The sequence below is a fragment of the Colobus angolensis genome, unplaced genomic scaffold (assembly GCF_000951035.1).
Source record: "Colobus angolensis palliatus isolate OR3802 unplaced genomic scaffold, Cang.pa_1.0 Scaffold1, whole genome shotgun sequence".
In the NCBI taxonomy this organism is placed as follows: Eukaryota; Metazoa; Chordata; class Mammalia; order Primates; family Cercopithecidae; genus Colobus; species Colobus angolensis.
The window spans coordinates 650,295-672,408 of NW_012110918.1; the positions used below are offsets into that span (position 1 = coordinate 650,295).

The 22,114-nt window shown below is 48.3% G+C and overlaps 1 protein-coding gene across 1 annotated transcript in view; it reads left to right on the top strand.

Moving 5' to 3' along the window:
• RGS9 (regulator of G-protein signaling 9) overlaps positions 1-22,114 on the top strand; it is a 90,963-nt gene that overhangs the window by 24,884 nt on the left and 43,965 nt on the right. The window contains 2 exon segments of the mRNA XM_011941886.1: positions 5,012-5,093; positions 14,554-14,625. Coding sequence (XP_011797276.1) covers positions 5,012-5,093; positions 14,554-14,625 — 154 coding nt within the window.

Genomic DNA, 22,114 nt, shown 5'->3' on the forward strand with positions numbered 1-22,114 from the left:
GATGGAGCCTTGCTCTGTCGCCAAGACTGGAGTGCAGTGGCACGATCTCGGCTTGCTGCAACTTCCACCTCCCGGGTTCAAGCGATTCTACTGCCTCAGCCTCCTGAGTAGCTGGGATTACAGGCGCCCACCACCATGCCCAGCTAATTTTTGTTTATTATTATTATTATTATTACTATTATTTGTATTTTTAGTAGAGATGGGTTTCACCATATTGGCTAGGCTGGTCTCGAAGTCCTGACCTCATGATCGGCCTGCCTCAGTCTCCCAAAGTGCTGGGATTACAGGCGTGAACCGCTGCACCTGGACTCTTTCCTTTTATTAAAATAAACTTGTTTTTGAGCATTTGTGTGCCTAACACTGGGCTGGGCAGGGGGAATAAAAAGACACAGTCTCACAGGTCAGGCAGATGAAAGAATAGGCTATGGTGCTGCTGTGAGATGAGGGCCACCTGGCTGGGGCTTTCAGAAGGAGTCGTAGAAATGGCATTGAACCCAGGGAATGCATAGGAGGGGTCCAGGTGAAGGATGGCAGTTGTGGAGGAAGAGGAGAGGTGTGGGAGGAAGGGGCTCCCAGCAGGCAGAACCAGAGCCTGGAGGCAGGAGTGTGCCCACTGCAAGCAGTTCCTTGCAGGTGCATCTGAGAGTGCAAAGTGTGGAACTGGCAGAAGTTAGCAGGATGTGAACTAGAGATGTTAGCAAGAGCGGATCATGAGAGGGCTTTGTGCTGAGGGCCACAGGGAGCCATAGAATGATGTTTAAGCAAGGGAGGGATACACAGTGATCAGATTCACGTGTCAGAACCACGCCTCGCTCACTTGCATTTGCCTGTTGCCGTATCAGAACTGGAACTGGAAGTCCCCTCCAGGGCTCTGCCTTAACAAGAGCCGGATGCAGATACTGGGCACAGTGAGTGACAGGGAGAGGGTGTCTGTCATGACAAGGTTAGGCTATCATAACAAACAGCCCCCGACTCTCAGGGGCTGGTCCATTTCTTGCTGGTGCTCCCCATCCACCGTGGGGCAGCTGGGACCCTGACATGCTTTCCCCACCTCTAGGTCCCATGCAGAAGCAGCAGCACCATCTGGGCTTTGTGCGTTGCTTAGCAGGGACAGGGATTTCCTGTGTGTATCAGAGCAGCACTGTCATCCTGCTCATGAGTCACAAGGCAAAGCAGGTCAACTTCAAAGGTTGATGGGTGGGGACATAGAATCCTACCAGGTGCCTGAGAAGAGGGACAGCTGGGAACATCTGGTGACCCGCACCAGTGATTACCAAAAGCGATGATCCCCTGGTCCGACCTCACTCACTGTGACAGTGAGTCACTGTGACTCACTGGATCCGGGAAGGTCTAGACTTGCTGGTGCTCAGCTGGGCTGGATGGAGAAGACCTGATTCTCACCCAGCAGCCTAAGTATTGGAATAGTGATGAACACTATTTACAGGAGAGCTGGTCTGGGAAAAATAGATTCTTATGGCAGAATAGCTTTATTGCCCTGCGCGGGGGAAAATATATTCTTAGGGTTTAGAATCAGGTAGAACGTCAGTGAGAGAGCTGCCACTACTCGTTAGCCACAAACATGTTTTTACCTGGGCACGTTTGAGATGAAACAACATGGGTTATCTTTAATCACTTACATTTGTTCACAAAGCTTCATGTGGTGAGTTTTTGGGTACTGTCTCACTTTATGTTGGTGTGGGGAAATACCATAGTAATTATTGTCACCCTGCATTTCTACAAATGGGGAAACTGAGGCTTAGGGAGGTGAAAATTACTTAGCTGAGGTCACTTGGTGAAATAATGGTAGAACTTGGGCTGATATTACTTAATTCCATTTGTTGCACCAGTTTTGAGTTTCTGATGGGTTCCAGCACTAGGCTGGGCTCCAGGGACACAGAGATGGGTAAGATGTGCCCCTCTCCCCCAGCCCATCCATCCCCTCCTCCTCCTGTCTGCTCTGAGCAGGATGATCCCAGCAACCCACAAGACTGTGAACCCTGATACCTGCTTTCCTGGGCGCTCTGGGTGCTCTTGCAGCTCAGAGCTGTTCTCAGTGATCCCTGCAGGTCCACCACCAAGGCCTTGGCCTCAGCTGGGAGAAAGCTCTGTGCTGCCCAGATCCTGGGACATTCCCCTCTTCCATTCTTCCAAGGGCCTTGGAATGAGCGATTCCTTAAAGGCTTGCTCCGCTTGAGATGGCTTTTTCCCGCTAATTTTGTGGCTTAAAGGCTCCTCTGATTTCAGATTTAGGGTCTCAGCACAAAACGAGGTTGACCGTGTAGCTTGGCCCATGAAGTAGTCATTTTATGCTGAGTCCCATCTTCCAAGTTCCACACTCAGCATCCAGCTACCTACTCAAGATCTCACGTTGCTGTCAAACCTCAGACTTACCTTGTCCATATTCGAATATGTCTTTCCCTCACTCTCCAAATCTCTTCCTCCAGTATCACCCATATCAGGACCTCTACCGCCCTTACCCTGGTTGGACCAACCTCACCATCACCTGAACCATGGCAACATCCTCCCGACTGGCCTCTCTGCTCCCAATTTGCCCCCGTGTTTGAAACACGAATAAGATCATCTCACTCCATCTTCTCTAGCTATCAGGGAGAACACTCACTTCCAATGTAACTTCCACAAAGAGGCTTTTCTGATTAGCTGTTACTGCATTCAGATCATCCTAAAGTTAGTGGCTCAAAACAACAATTATTTTATTATGTGTCCTGATTTCTATAGGTTAGGGATTTGGGAATGTCTTGGCTGATCAATTCTGACTCAGAGTCTCTTGAGTGGTTACTGGCAGATGGCTGGAGCTGGTGGCCTAGAGCAACTGGGGGCTGGCTGGCATTTCCTGCTCTCTTGTAGCATCTCTTTGTGATCTAGCTTGAGCTCCCTTACAACATGGCTGCATCAGGGAGGGTTGTTAGATAGCTTACAGGTGTTTGGGGACTTTAAGACCACATATTCCAGTAAGGAGGGTGACTGCTCTCCCACCTTTTATGGCCCAGCCTCAGAAATTACAGTGCCATGCCTGACATCCCGTGTTGGCAGAAACCACCACAAAATCCCACCTGGCTTCAAGGGGAGGAGACATAGACCCACATTTGTCAATGGAAAGAGTGTCAAAGAATTATAGACATATTTAAAAATCGCCACAGAGGCCATCCCTGATGCTCCATGACGGTACCCTGACTGTTTCCTTATGGCACATAATGCAATTTGCAATTCTGTATTGATTCTTTGACTGTGTATGTGATGTTTAGTTCAAAAGCTACTCAAGGGCAGGGACTATGTTTGGTTCACCGGTAGACTCCCCGTGCTTGGAACTTAGTGGAAGATCAATGAATACGTGAATGAACAAACGAACGAATGAATGAATAATTAAGCAAATGCTGTTGCTGAAAAAATCACAATATGACAAACGAAAGTAATTCCTAGGTTACTAACTCTCTTGCATTCCATTTATCACAACTCACCACTAATAACATCTGTCAAGGAAAAGCAGAAGAGCAAAGCCGGAAAGGACCCATGGGGTAAATCAGAGAGTGACTCTATTTGCCAGGCTCTCCAGCATTGTGGAAACTCTGTAATGCCTCAGGCTGGTTGTGGCCCATGCTCCTGAGGTCAGGGGCTAGTTAACCTGGTAGAAAATCCAGTTAGGCTGTCAAGGGAAAATTTGAAGACAGTGTTTATATTTAATTTCCAGAGGAGGCTAACGGAACGCCCAAATGAAATGGCACTGTTCACCCATCTGGCTCCCTGAGTGTTATGATGTTTTTCACAGTACGTTAATGGGGAGATGAATCCGCCGACTCTGTCTGGCAGAGGGCATGTGCGTCATCCCACGTTGCCTGGGAAAACAAGCATTAACAAGTGTGAGCGCGGGTCGCCGTGGAAATGGTACAGAAGGGGGCCCATGGCAGGATTATTAGTGTTACTTTGCCCCTGGAGGAAGAAGGCCCTGCATCATTTCCCATCCAGAGTGGGGAAGGGAGAGAGACTGAGAGATAAAAAGGAAAATTGACAGCTTTTTTTTTCTTTTGAGACAGAGTTTTGCTCTTGTCACCCAGGCTGGAGTGCAGTGGTACAATCTCGGCTCACAGCAACCTCTGCCTCCCAGGTTCAAACGATTCTCCTGCCTCAGCCTCCCGAATAGCTGGGATTACAGGTGTGTGCCACCATGCCCGGCACATTTTTGTATTTTTAGTAGAGACGGGGTTTCACCATGTTGGTCAGGCTAGTCTCGAACTCCTGACCTCAAGTGATCTGCCCACCTTGGCCTCTGAAAGTGCTGTGATTACAGGCATGAACCACAGCTCTGGGCCATAAATAGCCTTTTATAGCAATAAGGTGTGCTCAGAAAAACCCCTGATATGGCATGAACTCTTTGCAGTGCCAGAGTAGAAGTCACAGGCAGGGAGGAGAGAGGACTCCCCAGGCCAGCATCTTCCTTGTCACCATCCCACAGGTGGGATGTCCAGATGTTGACCATGTTGTTTGCCCAAACAGGGAAAAGTTAAGAAGCCAGGAGGTCAATTGCCAGAAGGTCACCCATGTGCACTGCGCTCCAATGTTGAAGTTGGTGGAGTTGGTTTGATTTAGGGCTCGTGGCGGCAGTGTGATCTCAGTGCAGCACTGTCCTGTCCAGGGGAGTTAGACCCTGGCCAGACTCCCAAGTGCAAGTGCCACTTCTGCCAGTTGCTGGCAGTGTGACCCTGGTGGGCTGGTGGGGCATTCACCCCCTCTTTGTTTCAGTGCCCTGAACTTTGAAGTGAGAAAAGGCCACTGGGAGGATTAAGTGGAATTAAAAGAGTTAATACGTGTCAAAGTGGTTAGAAGGGTGCTAGTACTTAAGTGTGATGTCAGTACTTGCTGTGTTCATTACTATTACAGTATATGTGAATTACTTGGGCAGGTTGGGGGAGGGGTCTAGGTCATCAGGAATCGGGGGCATCACTAATCAAAAGATACAAAATCTTCCTGGCCTTAAACGTGGCTTTTGGCTTTTCAGGGCTGGAAAGGAGAGGAACAAAGCAGACAGATATGCCCTGGACTGCCAGGAGAAGGCATACTGGCTGGTGCACCGATGCCCGGTGAGTATCCTCCTGCCTGGTGTCCTCTGTCTCTTCCTGTGCCTCCCACCTCCATCCTGTGCTCTCCATGCCTGTTTCCAACTCCTCTTTCTCTAGGGTGAGAATTGGATCAGCAGGAGGAGCTGCTCAGTGTCGGGTTAGCATCCCAGGGCCTCTTGACCAGAAAAGGAAGTTCTCTGTCTGGATGGGGTCTGCTCATGGCCCATGTGTTGCTGTTAGGTAGGGAGGGACCTGAATGAATTTGTCTTTTATGAGGGCTGGGACTTTTTTTTTTTTTTTTTACTAGGATATCTAGTAAAGGAATATAAGGAGAAAAAAATTAGAATGTAGGCCCCAATGGAGGCTCCAATGCAGAAAAATAGAGTCCCGTGAGAATGGAAACTGCATGGCCAAAGTTCTCCTTGGTGTCTCCTGCTTCCTCACCTTTTCCTCTCCTAGATCCAGTTCCCAGCAGCTGAGAGGGGAGGAGGAGAAAGAATACGTCTGTGTTGAGCTGCTTCTTGCTTGGAGCACACTGAATCTCTGGCTTTGGGACTTTCGGTGGCCTAGAGAGACAAGCTGTACAGAGCTGGTGTAACTTGCCCCAGATCGTCACTGGGAAATGGTAGCCTCATTCCGCAGCACACAGAAGTGGGCTCTGACTGCACATACTGGGATTAACTCTGCTGCCTCAGTTTCCTCCTGTCTCAGCCCCCTGTGCTGCCTATTGGTCAGGGGAGGTAGGAGATGTGAATGAGATTCTGGAAACCAAAGAGTTACAAAGAAATGTTCTTCCTCCTCTTCCTTTAGCTTCCTTGCCTGCCAGGTATTAGACATTCTCAGAACCAGAAAGAGAACTGAGTGAGGCCTGGTGTCAGAGTTTATGGATTTTTGAACTTCAAGCCCATCTGATTTTGGTTGTTTTGCTTATTTTATTTATATACTCAAAACAGATTCTCCTAAGGTGTTCCACCCTGTAGGGGCATGGGTTCGGATGCTGTGTTGCTGAGGTTAAGGTTCTCAGGTTGATCTCCAAGCAGCTTGTTTGATTTTTTCTTGGCTTTAGGGTTTCTCCTCTAGGGAAACCAGTTTACAGATGCCTGACACAAGTATCTGGGGGCTGGGTGACAGAGAACAGGGTCCTGGAGACAAGCACCCCTGCTGGTTGGTAGCGTAGAAGCTCTTTGTATGAGAAGGAGCCTCACATTGCTCGTGTGTTCCAGAAGCACTCTGTGGTGAGGATAAGGAGACGTGGTGGATACACCACATTTGGCAAGACACCTTGGTGCCCAGTGGCACCATGCCTGAGGGAACTCTGGTTCTTTCAAGGTAAAGAATGGCTTCTATATTATATGCAGAGACTCCTCACTGTGGGATTGCTGATGTGCCTACATTCCTTGCAAAGTGACATGGACTAGCTATGCAGTAAAATGAAAAACTGATCAGCCAGGTTCTTTTCAGTTCTCCTGGGGTAAGCTCTCAGCCCCCACCAGGCTAGTGGCTGAGTGGCTCTTCACAGCATGATGCGGAATCACATAAATGTGACAACGTGTCTCTATGACCACCAACTCCCCACCACCCAGCTCTGCCACCATGACCGTCATCCCACCTCCCACTCCCTTACCTCCCTTATCTCCCTGACCTCTACCACATCTCTTATTTCCCCCACTTTCACCACCACCTCCACCACCCTTATTGTCATTGTCATTGTAGTCACTGTCACCATCACCGTCACAGTAGGCATGAACTGAGAACCCCCAGTGTGCTGAGCACTGTGCTAAGCCTTCTGCATTCTTTTTTTTTTTTTTTTTTTGAGATGGAGCCTTGCTCTGTCGCCAAGACTGGAGTGCAGTGGCACGATCTCGGCTTGCTGCAACTTCCACCTCCCGGGTTCAAGCGATTCTACTGCCTCAGCCTCCTGAGTAGCTAGGATTACAGGCGCACACCACCATGCCCAGCTAATTTTGGTGTTTTTAGTAGAGATGGGATTTCACCATGTTGGTCAGGCTGGTCTCGAACTCCTAACCTCGTGATCCGCCCGCCTCGGCCTCCCAAAGTGCTGGGATTACAGGCGTGAGCCTCCGCGCCCGGCTGCCTTTTGCATTCTTATTGAACCTTTGCAACCCTGTATGGAAGGGCTTGTTATTATTCTCATTTTACTGATAAGCAAGTGAAAGCTCAAGGATGTTGCTAATTTGCCCAAAGTTACACAGCTAGTAAGTGCCAGAGGGTCTGAACCTACATACCGCCGACTGTGGAACCCCGCACCGACTTAGCCCTGTGCACTTCTGCCTCTCAGGCAATGTCATGGGATGTCTTGGCGCAGTTCAGTCCTTTGGTAACCTCCTGGGTCATTAGAACGTTGCCTGGGTCACTGCTGCTCTAAGCAGCTGAATGCCTGGGTCCACACGTGCCTGGTCCCTCTTTGACAGCACTGGGGACCCAAGTTCAGCTTGAGGCTTTGATGGACTCAGAGTGGTCCTAGAACTTCCAGGACATAAAACTGCTCCCTACATCTAACCTCTTTCATGACTGCTCCCTAAGCGAAAACCAGACCAGTAGTCAAAGATGAGGCAGGAGAGTGCTGTCGCCCCACTCTCTGCGATTTTCTTAAAATTCTCCCCATCTCTTGTTGGCCTGTTGGCCTGTGGGGGTGGAAGGTAGCGTTTTTGAAGAGCATCTCAGTCTAGAAATTGAGCAATCTGACTGACAGGCTCAGGAAGCCCTGGAGCTCACAGACTGCCAGACTGTTTCCAGGAGACCCAAACAAACCGTCAGTTCAATGAGAAAAAAAGCCAGCCAAGGCAAACAAAGCACTTGGCGCTGTGGAGTGTCACGGCCACTCTGTGTCAGACTGTAACCAACAGTTGTAGAGTGAGACGCGGCCTGCCGTTACTGAACCAACTCATTCACTTGTTCATTTGTCTGTTCATTGATCCACGAAACCTTCATCGAGCCTTGACTTTGTCCCAGGGAAGGGGTTAGGTGCTGGGTGTGAAATAACAGTCAAGAGTCATTGAGTGCTCTTCTGTGCCTGTATTAAGCTCTTGGCACAGATGACCTCATTGACGTCCGATGCTATGATGTAGGGAATATCACCATCCCCATTATTCAGATGGAGAAATTGAGGCTCATAGAGGTTCAGTTGCCTGCTCAGTTCTGGGAGAGGAAGCCACACCTTTCTGATGGCAAAGCCTGATATGCTACTTCTGTGCAAGGAGGCCCCACCCGTGGTCCCTCTCTCAGCTCAAGGAGCTCAAAATCCAAATTGCTGGAGCACAGGTGAGTAACACTCTCCCAGAGATAAGACCTAAATGCAGAAGGGGCACAGCGAGAGGGTGGTTGATTTAGAAAGGCGGGAGAAATGTCTGATAGATGCTGTATCAAGGAGATCATCACTGGCAAAGGCCAAGACCCCACGTGGGTGGTGGTAGTTGAGGGCTCTGACCTGAGTTCCTACCCAGAGCCCAAATGACACCTGTGATTCAGCATCCTGTAATGAAGGAAAATGATGTTCCTCACCCGTGTTTTACCCAAATGGTACCAAGTACAGATCTGAGCACGATGCAAACAACAGTAAGTTTTGTAAATGAACAAAGGGAGAAAGTGCTCCCTTAGAGAGTCATGTGGAGGCCTTCCCTGCATCTTTGCTGTGCCATCTGTGACTTCCTGCCTCCCAAGGATGTAGTCTGAGGCTGCTTCCTGGCGGTGGGTGTGCTAAATCAAGTGATCCCTTATCTGCATATCAAGCTAAATGACCCTTGTTTCAACCACATATGCAGACACTTGCCAGAGATGTCTACCCTCCATTTCCCATTGAGGTTGGGCTAAATGTCCAACCATGGAAAATGGCAAAATAAATTGAGGTATATTAACATGATGGAACATTGTGAAGCTATTCAAATAATATTTTCAAAGGCCATTCATTGACCTAGGAAAATGATCTGACATATAATGTGTTTTTTGTTTGTTTGTTGTTTTTTGTTTGTTTTTGAGACAGAGTCTCACTCGGGTGCAGTGGCATGGTCTTGGCTCATTGCAACCTCTGCCTCTTGGGTTCAAGAAATTCTCCTGAATCAGCCTCCTGAGTAGCTGGAATTATAGGTGCCTGCCACCATACCTGGCTAATTTTTGTATTTTTATTAGAGACATGTTGGCCAGGCTGGGCTTGAACTCCTGACTCCATCTTGGCCTCCCAGAGTACTAGGATTCCAGGCATGAGGCACTGTGGCAACCTGACACATAATATATTATCAAACCAGGGTGGGTGGAATGCTCCATGTACTGTGGTCCAGAAAAAAAAACAAGTTAATGTATATTTTGTGAATATCTGCTCTATACCGGGCGCTTACTAGGCAATGGGGATATTTAGATTATGAGCCAAGACAGACATTGCCCGTGACCTCAAGGAGTTTCCTGTAGTCTGGTGGAGAGACAAAGACTAAAATGATTAAACCAATGAATGAGTAACATGCAGAATGCCACAGCAGCTGGTAGGAGGCAGGGACCCTGTGTCCAGTTGGTGGTCAGGGAACGTGGAACACAGGGCATGGAGAGTGACATTCATGCCAAGATCCTCTAGGAGCTGACTTTCCTAACGCTGCAATGTAAAATTGTCTCCCTGTTTCACCTCAACTCTATTTTTTTTTTTTTTTTTTTTTTTTGAGACAGAGTCTCGCCCTGTTGCCCAGGCTGGAGTGCAATGGTGTGATCTCAGTTCACTGCAACCTCCACCTCCCAGGTTCAAGCGATTCTCCTGCCTCAGCCTCCCAAGTAGCTGGAATTACAGGTGTCTGCCACCTTGCCTGGCTAAGTTTTTGTAACTTTAGTAGAGATCGGTTTTTCACTATGTTGGCCAAGCTGGTCTCGAACTCCTGACCTCATGATCTGTCTGCCTCAGCCTTTCAAAGTGCTGGGATTACAGGCATGAGTTACCATACCTGGCCTCATCTTTATTTCTTTCCCCTGTCTTATTTTGTTTAGAAAATGAGTTAGTGTTTTACTTATTATTTGTTTTCTATTCCATGCATCAGACGAGTCTGATACTTTTGGGAAGAGAGTGAAGCTGAGAGAAGGAGGGGCAGAGGGACATGGTAGAGTGCCACCAAGAAGTGACCGTCAGCTCCCATGCTGGCCCTGCTCTGTATGTGGGTTCCTGGGAATGTCGCCTCCTTACCAGCAGTTGTCACGAGTACAGGAGCTCCTTTCCTGACCTGAATGATGAGGCATTGAGCAAACTGCCTCTTCGGCTTACACCCAAGGGATGTTGTTGGCGGGGGCAGGGTCACACCCTGGTGTTCACAGTTCCTCAGGGTGAAGGAGGGGAGCTTGCAGGTCTCTGAAGGCTTCCTGCGTGAGGCACCAGGGCAGAAAGCGCCTGCTGCCTCCTTATCTGCGGGCAGCACACCGCAGGATGCATTGGCTGCCCTTACTTCCTGGGTGCTAACAGTCAGTCCTGGTTATCTTCATCTGAACACCCTGTTATGTGCCAGAAACTGCGTCAGCAGTGCTCTGGTGATGATCATAGTAGATCAAAGACTTTACACTACCTGATGAATGAAGAAAGGGATGAATGAAAGGAGCCTGGGGGTCTCTGAAACCAGCAGAGGCAGAAAGGCAGCCCCCTCACGAGTTTCGAGGGCAGGGAACTGAAAAAGGACCACGGCTTGATTGGGAACAACTGAGACTCAAGGGCTGCTGCCCACAGAGGCTCAAGAGCCAAGGCAGCAGCGGCCAGGGGACTGTGTCTGGCTGTTCTGTAGGGGAGGCACGGAGAGCCAGGTTGGGGCTAGAACTGGACAGACTGGCAGAATCATCAAGCTCAGTGGGTGGCTGCAGATCTGAGAGTCTAAGGCCGTCTGGTCTGGGCAGCTGAGGGCACAGAGGAGTCTATCTCAGTTATGCAGTGCACTGTTGAGCACTGGGGCAACCAAATTTATGTCAGAGCCTGGGGCACGTTGGAAGGAAAGAACTAGATAATGAATTCAAGACTTGAGCAGATGACCACAGTGAAGTCACTGAGGCAGTGAGCACCTGTGGAAGAGCAGCTAGACAGCGGTTGTAGGGCGTCATGGACACAGGCTGTGTGTGTGTGAGTGTGAGTGCATGTCAGTGTATCTGGGTCTGCATGTATGTGAGTTAGAGTGTGCGAATGTATGTGTGCAAGTGTGTGTACATATGCGCATGTATGTGAGGATGTATGTGTGTCTGTGTGTTGGCATGTCAAGGTGTGAATGTATGTGAGCGCGTGTATGTATGTGTGAGAGTGTGTGTAGATGTGTGCATGTAAGTGAGCATGTATGTGAGTGTGAGTGTGCATATGTATGTGTGAGAGTGTGCCTAGGTGTGTGCATGCATGTAAACATGTATATATGTGTCAGTGTGCGCATATGTGTGAGTGTGTGTGAATGTGTGCATGTGTGAGCATGCATACGTGTATGCATGTATGTGAGCAGGTTTTTGTGTATTCATTCTCATAGTGCTATAAAGAAATACTCAAGACTGGGTAATTTATAAAGGAAAAAGTTTTAATTGACTCAGTTCTGCATGACTGGGGAAGTCTTAGGAAACTTACAATCATGGTGGAAGGGGGAAAGGCACGTCTGACATGGTGACAGGCGAGAGAGAGCGAGTATGTGAAAGAGGGACTGTCAGACACTTATAAACCCATCAGATCTCATGAGAACTCACTATTGTGAGAACAGCATGGGGGATACCACGCCTATAATCCAATCACCTCTCACCAGGTCTCTCCCTCAATCCCTGGGGATTATGGAGATTACAATTCAAGATGATATTTGGGTGGGGACAGAGAGCCAAACCATATTTAATGTGTGTATATGTGTGTGTCAGGTCATACGTGTATGTCAGCATGTGTGGGTGTGCATATGTACATGTGGGAATATGCGTAGGTGTGTGCATGTATGTGGGCATGCATGTGTGTGAGTGTGCCAGTGTGTCAGGGCATGTATGTATGTGAGTATGTGTGAGTATAAGTATGTATGTATGAGAGTGTGTGGGTGTGTGTGAGTGTGAGAGTGTGTGAACGTGCCAAAGTGTGTGTATGAAGTCTGTCTTCAGTTATGCAGGGGGATTTCTCCATAACAGATTCAGGGGGCAACTCCTAGAACCCTTTTTGGCAAAGACACTGACTTTGCTGAGCCCCTGCCACGTGAGGTTAGATCCCATGGTGTTATCCCTTCAAGACACCTGTCTCAACTGTAATTTATCCTTTGTGTGATTAATTGCTGAGTGGCTACCTCCCCCTTGAGACTGGGAGTGCCTCAATATGCCTGCTGGGGAGCAGTGGTCTTGGGGCACACTCACCATGGGCTCCCCAGGGCTCAGCACGATGTCCGGCACATAGGAAGTACCCCATAGATATTTGCTGATCAAGATACACTTGTAACAACTAGGGTAAGGATGGCTGTTCCCTTTCCCTGTCCTCTTCCCCACCCACTTTCTATTGCCTTCTCCTTTCTCTTCCCTGTGTCATCTTGTCTGCACATATTTGCCTCCATGGTAGCCTAATGAGCTAGGTTGCTAGATTTAGCAAATAAAATACAGGAAATTTGATTGAAATTGAATTTCAGATAAACAACAAATAATTTTTATGTAAATGTATTTTGTATATTTAGTATAAACATATAATAAGCATCAAAATATTGGGGCAGAAATTATTTGCCATTTATCTTAAATTAACTGGCTTCCTACATGTTATCTGGAAGTCTTACGTCTGAGGTAAAACCCAGTCTGATCCCATGGATGAGGCTGAATCTGATGGCAAGAAAACCCAGTTGCTTCTAAATTCTCTGCTTCAGTGTAGCCAACCTGGTTGGTCACATGAGCTGAGCAGTAGGTGGATGCCTGGCATCACACCTGCATCAAGGGAAGTGAAAGGGAATTTGAGGCCAAATTATTGTCCTCAAAGAGTCAAGGAGTTGAGAGAGATCAAGTAAGATTTTCTGGAGAGTTGGGTTACCTGTTGGAAAAGGGAGCTAACAGAGATTACAGTCCCAGTTTTGGGCCGTTCTTTTATATACATAATTTTAAAATGACTACAACCCCTTCTTCAGCAATAGCAACCTTCTGTTGAGAGCTTCACACCCTATCTTGTTAAGTCTTCACAAGAACCTACCATGTAGGAGGCTTCTTCTCTGTTTCTTAGAGAGGTTAGTGAGTGCCAAGACAAGGAGTGTTTTCCAAGATCTTCTGCACAGCTGGGAAGTGGCAGAACCAGGAGTGGCACCCAGAGGTGCCTGACAAGCCTGGACTCTCCCAAAGCACTGCTCTGTCACTTCTCTTTTCCCACCCAGCCCAAGACGAAACCACAGAGTGTGGGGAAGCACTGTGGGAAGAGTCAGGAGGCCCATGTATTAGTCTCAGTGAACTCTTCTGGGGCTTGAATGTTACCCATCCATATGCCCACTCACTCATCCATCTATCTACTCATTCAACCCTCCATCCATCCATCCATCCATCCATCCATCCATCCATCCATCCATCCGTCCATCCCTCTCTCCCTCCCTTTATCCATCCATCCCTCCATCTATCCATCCCACTATGGTGCTGAGTTTGTCATCCATCCATGCATCCATCCATCCATCCATCCATCCATCCATCTCTTCACTCATCCATTCACCATCCATCTACCACCGATTTACCCATTCATCCATGCATCCGTCTATCCATCCCATTATGGTGCTGAGTTTGCCATTCATCTGTCTGTCTGTGCATCCATCCATCCATCCATCTGTCTATCCATTCATCTCTTCACCCATCCACTCACCATCCACCTACCACCCATTTATCCATCTGTCCATCCCTCCTTCCCTCCCTCCATCCATTCATACACTATTCCATCTCTCCATCTATCCATCTCACTATGGTGCCAGGGATGCCATTCATCTGTCTGTCCATCCATCCGTACATCCACCCATCCATCCATCCATTTATTCACCGACCCACTATCCACCCACCACCCATTTACCTATTCATCCATCCATCCATCCACTCATCCCCTTCTCCTTCCCTCCTTCCTGCCACCCATCCCACTCTGGTGCTGGGAATGCCATTCATCTGTCTGGCCATCCATCCATCCATTTACTCACCCACCCATCCACCATCTACCTGCCACCCATTTACCTGTTCATCCATCCACTCATCCATGCATCCCACTATGGTGCTGGGGATGCCAACCACCTGTCCATTTTTCCATCCACCTACCCACCCATCTACCCATTCTTCTCTCCATCCATCCTTCCATCTCACTATGTTAGGTGCTGGGGATACTGGGAGACAGAACAGCCCTCATGAAGCTCAACAGCTTACCTGGAGGGTTTACACCCACTCAAAACTTCCTGTGGGCTAGGCCACAAGTTCTCAGCTCGATCTCACAATTGGCAGATTAACTGAGACCCACAGTTAACCAGAAACTAGAGACTCCCGGTAATGATCCTTATGTTGTTTTTATTCCGTTTAGCCTGGAATGGACAATGTGCTGGACTATGGCCTGGACCGAGTAACCAATCCGAATGAAGTCAAGGTAAACCAGGTATGTCTCTGCCGCATAGTGTGGGTAGGGCCTAGGTCGGATTCTGGGGCTGGGAAGGTGTCCACACATCTATTCATGTTTGTTAGGGCCACGATGTCTCCCCTTTGAGACTGCCAAAGAGAGGAGGACTGTGAGCTCTGTGGACTTGGGGCTGGAGGAGAAGTGGGACCATGGCAGGGTGCTGGGTAAGGAGAAATTACGATTGAAGAAAGACAGAGGTTGTACAGTGCAGGGAAGAGCTAATGGGATCTAGATGGCTGGTTTTCAAACTTTTCTGAGTCACTTCCCCCTTTGAAAATCTGACGAAAGTTATGAGCTCATTCCACTCAAAGATGCACAGACAGACGTTCTGTACACATTTTCAGCCAGTTCCTTGATCCTGAGGAGTCTGTAGACCCCAGCCTCAAAACTCTTGAATCAGCTTTGGATTTAACCTTAATCCATGACAGGACCTGGAATCTAACACTTTCTTTCATATCCCAGTGGAGGGGAATCTTTGTAAAGATTCTCCAAGCAGGTTTCATTTAAAAAAAAATACACTTTCCTCAATAGGCCTTCTTTCATGATGGATAACCAATGTCCTATGAGTATTTATTTATTTATAGAAATATAGTTCATAGGCCGGGCACGGTGGCTCACGCCTGTAATCCCAGCACTTTGGGAGGCCGAGGCGGGTGGATCATGAGTTCAGGAGATCGAGACCAGCCTGGCTAACACGGTGAAACCCCGTCTCTACTAAAAATACAAAAAATTAGCCGGTCGTGGTGGTGGGCGCCTGTAGTCCCAGCTACTCGGGAGGCTGAGGCAGGAGAATGGTGTGAACCCAGGAGGTGGAGCTTGCAGTGAGCTGAGATCGCACCACTGCACTACAGCCTGGGGGACAGAGCGAGACTCTGTCTCAAAAAAAAGAAAAAAAAAAAAGAAATACAGTTCATAAGCTGTTGAACCCATGGCCCCATTGACATTTTGGGCCAGATAATTCTTTTTTTTTTCTATTTATTTATTTAATTAATTTATCATTTGAGACAGGGTCTCACTCTGTTGCCCAGGCTGCAGTTCTGTGGCATGCTCACAGCTCACTGCACCCTTGACCTCCTGGGCTCAGGTGATCCTCCTGCCTCAGCCACCCAAGTAGCTAGGACCATGGGCACATGCCACCATGCTTGGCTAATTTTTAAAATTATCTATAGAGACAGTGCCTTTCTATGTTGCCCAGGCTGGTCTTGAACTCCTGGGCTCAAGCAATCCTCCTGCCTTGGCCTCCCAAAGCACTGAGATTACAGGTGTGAGCCACTGTGCCTGGTTCAGATAGATAATTCTTTGGTGAAGTTGTCCTGTGCATTTTAGAATGTTTAGCAGCATCCCTGGCCTCTGCCCATGAGATGTCAGTACCTCCATTCCTCTCCTTGCCCACCTAAGCCTCAGTCCTAACAGTCAAAAACGTCTCCAGACATTGCCCAATGTACCCTGGGGAGGGAGTCAACATGGCTCTGGCTGAGAACCACTGATTCCAATGAACCAGCCTAGATCCATTTAAACAGGTCTTAGATGGTTTCATTGCTTTCTGTCAAACATTGTCTTTAGGTAGCAAGGGTCATCATCTCTTTAGCCTAGGGTGTATCTATAGGGCTCTGCAGAGTAGGGGCTTGTAGGGGTGTGCAGGGGAAGGAGGAGTGTGGAAGTGGGAGGGGAAAGAAAAAGGAGCCAGAAATGTTGGCAAGGCAGCTCTGGGACAGTGTTTGCTTTTCCTCCCTGGAGAGTGTCACCAGGGGAATCATTAGGTCTCTTGTCCACAAGCCGGAGAAACCCTTCCTTTGATACACACAGGGCGCAGTCAGCCTTAACTCCGCTGTTCCCAGGGCAGCCTTTCCTGTGTTCCCCTTGTCAGATAACAGATCACTGCTGAGGCCTTGTGGGCTTGGTTGCCATAGAAACAGAATCCTCGAGTAAAAGACTGAACCTGGGTGGAAGGTTTGCTTTTCTTTTTCTATGGCTAACTAGCAGCTCTGGAAACCTCTTTCCTGGGGAGGAGAGAGAGGGTGGAGGCAGAAAGCACATCACTCATTCTGACATAGGGGGTGGGAACCAAGGGGCACCCATCCATGACCCAAGCCAGGATACTGCTCAGCTGTGTGTCTGTGTATGTGTGTGTGTGTGTGTGTGTGTGTGTGTTGGGGGTGTTAGGCAGGACCTTAACTTCATCCATTTGAGAGGGAAGCTAAGGAGCTGGGCTGCTCCATCCTGGATGTGACTTCCGAGGAGGGTGACCAGATTACTGTCTTTACTGGGGAGGCATCTTTGTGCCCCGTGGCCCTCAGAGCCCATTTCTTGTGGATGTGGATACTGGCAACACTTTCAGCCCAGAGCCCAGTGGGCAGGCTGGGTGTGCGACAGAGGTTGTCCTTGCCATGGTGGGGTGTGATACCGGCCATGTCTCCGCTGTTGCTTACCATTATCTTCTCTGTCTTTCTCTCTCTCTCTTCCCAGCTATCTTTTTCCCGTGCACTCTGGCTGCTGTGGAATAAAGTATTAAGAAGAATAAAGAACTGCAATTCTCATGCATGCAGAGCCCCTTCCAGCCCTCCCCTCAGCCAGCCCCAGCATGCTGTGGTTTATTTGTCTGCAACATTTCCCACTGTCTGCGAGTCCCCTGTGTTCCTGGGTTAATCTGCCCTGAGAGGAGAGGGTCGCCAAGAGCACGAAGCATCTCCATGAAGACCTGGGAGTGCAGAGGCTTTGGATTTTTGTCTCACTTCAGAGAACTCACGGTGCCTGAGCTGGTTTGAAGAGAGGTCATTTTGAGAAGGAATCAATCCTTCTTCCTTTTTTCTTTTTCTTTTTCTTTTTTTTTTTTTTTTTGAGATGGAGTTTCGCCCTGTCGCCCAGCCTGGAGTGCAGTGGTGCAATCTCGGCTCACTGTAAGCTCTGCCTCCCGGGTTCACGCCATTCTCCTGCCTCAGCCTCCCGAGTAGCTGGGACTACAGGCGCCCGCCACTACGCCTGGCTAATATTTTTGTATTTTTAGTAGAGACGGGGTTTCACCGTGTTAGCCAGGATGGTCTCGATCTCCTGACCTCGTGATCCACCCGCCTCGGCCTCCCAAAGTGTTGGGATTACAGGCTTGAGCCACTGTGCCCGGCCTGTTTTCTATTCTTTTTTTTTTTTTTTTTTGAGACAGAGTCCCACTCTGTCACCCAGGCAGGAGTGCAGTGGCGCGATCTCGGCTCACTGCAACCTCCGCCTTCTGGGTTTAAGTAATTCCTTGCCTCAGCCTCCAGAGTAGCTGCGATTACAGGTGTGTTCCACCACGCCCAGCTCATGTTTTCGTGTTTTTACTAGAGACAGGGTTTCTCCATGTTGTCCAGGCTGGTCTCGAACTCCTGACCTCAGGTGATCCACCCACCTTGGCCTCCCAAAGTGCTGGGATTACAGGTGTGAGCCACTGCGTCCAGCCATCAATCCTTCTTTTTAAACTTTTATTTTAGGTTCGGGGGTTACATTTCAGGTAAATTGCATGTCACAGGGGTTTGGTGTACAGATTATTTTGTCACTCAGGCAAGAAGCATAGTACTCATAGGTAGCTTTTCCATCCTCTCCCTCCTCCCAGCCTCCACCTAGCCTGGATGTCTGTTGTTCCCTTCTTTGTGTCCTTGTGTACTCAATGTTTAGCTCCCACTTATAAGTGAGACCATGTGGTATTTGGTTTTCTGTTCCTGCGTTAGTTTGCTTAGGATAATGGTCTCTAGCTCCATCCATGTTGCTACAAAGAACAAGATCTCTCTTTTCTTTTATGGCTGCATGGTATTCCACAGTGTATATGTACCACATTTTCTTTATCCAGTCTACCAATGATGGGCATTTAGGTTGGTTCCATGTCTTTGCTATTGTGAATAGTGCTGCAGTGAACATAGGCAGGCATGTGTCTTTATGATGGAATGAGTTATATTCCTTTGGGTATATACCTAGTAATGGGATTGCTGGGTCAAATGGTAATTCTGTTTTAAGTTCTTTGAGAAATCATCACACTGCTTTCTACAATGGCTGAACTAATTTCATTCCTACCAGCAGCATATAAGCTTCCCTTTTCTCCTTGCCAGCATCTGTTATTTTTTGACTTTTTAATAATAGCCATTCTGACTGGTGTGAGATGGTATCTCATTGTGGTTTTGATTTGCATTTCGAGAATGAGTAAATTCTTGAGAAGATGTATCTGTTTTCCCCAAATAGAGGGAAGTAACCGTCAACCATAAGGAGGAAGCTCATTAGGTTGGCAGGTGTCTCGGGCCCTGGGTGGCCCACTCCCGCTGGCTGCTGGCTGCTGGGAGGGACTGGCCAGGGGCCGGGACCACACTCTAGAAGTGAGTCCTCTTTCAGCTCCAATACCTTGAGGCATATGGAGCCTCCAAGTCCTCCACCCCAGGAGGTGATGGGGGCAGGGGCTGCTCATGGCAGGGTCACTGCTATCATTTAGGGATGAGGGCAGTGCTGGGTGCTGAAGAGACCCTTGACATAGGCCTGAGTCCCAACGCTGCCACTTCCAGTCCACGTGATCTTGGGTGAGCTCTTTCTTGAGGCACAGTCTCAGTTTCCTCATCTCTAATAGGGGAAGCATGCTAGTTCCTTCCTCAGAGGATTAAGTGGGATCACTTATGTGTAGTGTCTAGAATGCTGATCAACACATAGAGACGCTCCACAGACAGCTGGTATTATTCTAAATGTTGTCATGCTGTGGGAAAGAATTGGTGGGACTTGTAGACCTCAGACTCCATGTTAGGGTGCTGTACCTAGCCAGTTTCCTCTTCTACCTCTTCACCTTCTCATACTTCTCCCCTGGTTGGTGGTTGAAGGAGGTGTTACATACCACTTTCAATCTCTCCGCTTACTCCAATAAGCAGCTGCTCAGAACCTCAGTCTACACTGGCGAGTATACAGATCTTTCGGTAAAACGCAGAAATACGGCCCGGCAGTATCAACTACTGTGCTCTGCAGAGGTGCTCAGCCTGCAGCCCTCAGTGAGCAACACCCCCTTCCCACACCATATGCTCCCACCAATAGGGGACAAACTGCTTTCTTCTTGTGGCTTCTGTGTGACCATGGCTGGCTGAGGGAAGGGAAGGGGCTGATGTTTGCTGACAGCTCCCTGCGTGCCAGGCACGGAGCAGAGTGCGTCACCCCTTGTCACGGCTCAGCTAAGACTCGTTACTGTGTTATGAGGTAGATGGCCACGTTGACCTCTGTTTCACATTTGAGAAACCAGGCCGAGAGAGAGGCTGGCTCTCCCAAGGACACACAGCTGAGAAGTTGTGAAGCCAGGATCTGAACCTCAGCTGATGGCCGCCAGAGCCCACTCCACATCCTGCCTGACGTTTTCTAATGTCTTTATTGTGGCTTTTAGAAGTTTTTCTGGATTTCCTGAAATCCATTAACAGAAGTAATGTCAGTTTCCTTTTTCACATGAAGAAAACAAAGTAGAGAGACACAGCCGTTTGCCCAAGGTGACCCAGCCAGGATTCAGTTACGTGTTTCCAATTCTGTAGCTCATGTACCTCCCTGATGCCACCACTGCTCCCCTCTCCATCTGGCAAGGCCTACGTCCTGCACCTAAGGCCGGCTTCATGGGCAGGGGGCTTGTACAGCCGCCCAAGACCCCACCCTCAGAAGAACCCTTGTTTGGTTTAATGTTCTGTTACCATCTCAGAATTCTTTACACTTTTTTTTCTGAACAGTAAACCTGCATTTTTATTTTGCATTGAGCCTCGTAAACTGTAAGCAGTTCTACCTCTACCCGATGAGGTCGTACCTGGCTGGATGGCTATTTACTTCGCATGATCACAATCTTGAATCCAAGACTCCTTAGACAGCTGCACCCCCTTAATTTTTTAAAAAATCTATCTATCTATCTATCTATCTACCTACCTGCCTACCTACCTGTCTATCTATTTTGAGACAGTCTTGCTCTGTTGCCCAGGCTGGAGTGTAGTGGCACAATCTCGGATCACCACAACCTCCACCTCCTGGGTTCAAACGATTTTTGTGCCTTAGCCTACTGAGTAGCTGGGATTACAGACGTGTGCCACCATGCACGGCTAATTTTTATATTTTTAGTAGAGACAAGGTTTTGCCTTTTTGGCCAGGCTGGTCTCGAAATTCTGGCCTCAGGTGATTCGCCTGCCTTGGCCTCTCAGAGTGCTAGGATTACAGACGTGAGCCACCATGCCTGGCCTTTATTTATTTATTTTGAGACCAGATTATAAGACTGGCTAATTTTTGTATTTTTAGTAGAGACGGAGTTTCACCATGTTGTCCAGGCTGGTCTTGAACTCCTGGGCTCAAGTGATCCACCTGCCTTGGCCTCCCATAGTGCTGGGATTACAACAGGTATGAACCACTGAGCCCAGCCCCATCTCTTTTCTTGCCTGCTTTGCCTTAACCACTTGTGTTTCTGGATCTCCCGGTTTCTGACTTTAGATCCCCTCTCTGCTCTCAATGCCAGTGCTGCTTGATTCCTCACGGTTCTCCCCATCTCACCTTTGGCTCCGTGGCTTTCTCGGCCCCTCACCTGTGTTTCTCTGCAGATACCTGCCCGGCTACCCAATCCCAAGGTCCTTGCTTATTTCTCTCCTGCACTCCTGCCGGTGGCCTGAACCCTCCTGCCCTGTGATAATTGTCTGCAGCCTTCATCCCGGGTTCACCTGTCAGCCGGCCCAGAGCTATGTAAACAACAAGTCTAGATGTGTCCCTATTTGGGCAACTCTGCAAGGGAAAAATAAGAAGTTGTTAGAATGCTAAGAATCCAGAGATTCCTTAGGTGGAATCTTCCTCCTCTAGCAAAGTGTGTCGCTGAGATGAGGCATAAAGAAGTGGCTTCGCTCCAGGAGGGCTAGCAGCTGAGAAAGGAGGGAAGTTGTGTGTAAATGCCAGGCTGGAAAAAAACCCCTTATTTCTTATTTTGTCATGAGGTGGTTTTCTTTGAATTGTTTAGAATTGTGTGTACTCTTTTTTTTGGTAACAACTTCACTTCAACATAATGTTTCTTATTGCCTTCGGCTAAGATATAATAATATTGATAGTAGTTTTGCAAGACTTAGCAAATAAAAATACAGGATTCCTGGTTATGTTTGAATTTCAGATAAGCAATGAATATCTTTTTCACATAAGTAGGTCCCCAATATTGCCTGTGAATCCTGCATTGTGCCTTACGATGAGGGCTAAAATTGTGCCATGCACGTACTCAGGGGTGGTGTAGTAGCCCTAATGAGTAGGCTCTGTGTGTGGGTCTCTGTTATGTGCCAGGCACCTCATGTCTATTATTTCATGTAGTCCCTCTTTTTTTCTGTTCTCTTTTTACAAATGAGAAATTAGAGGCTTTGAGATGCTGAGCAACTCATCCAAGGTCATAGCCAGGAAGTGGTAGGACTAGCATTTTAACCTTTGTCTGACCCCCAAAGCCCATATACTTCTATTTCCTTCCTTCCTTCCTTCCTTCCTT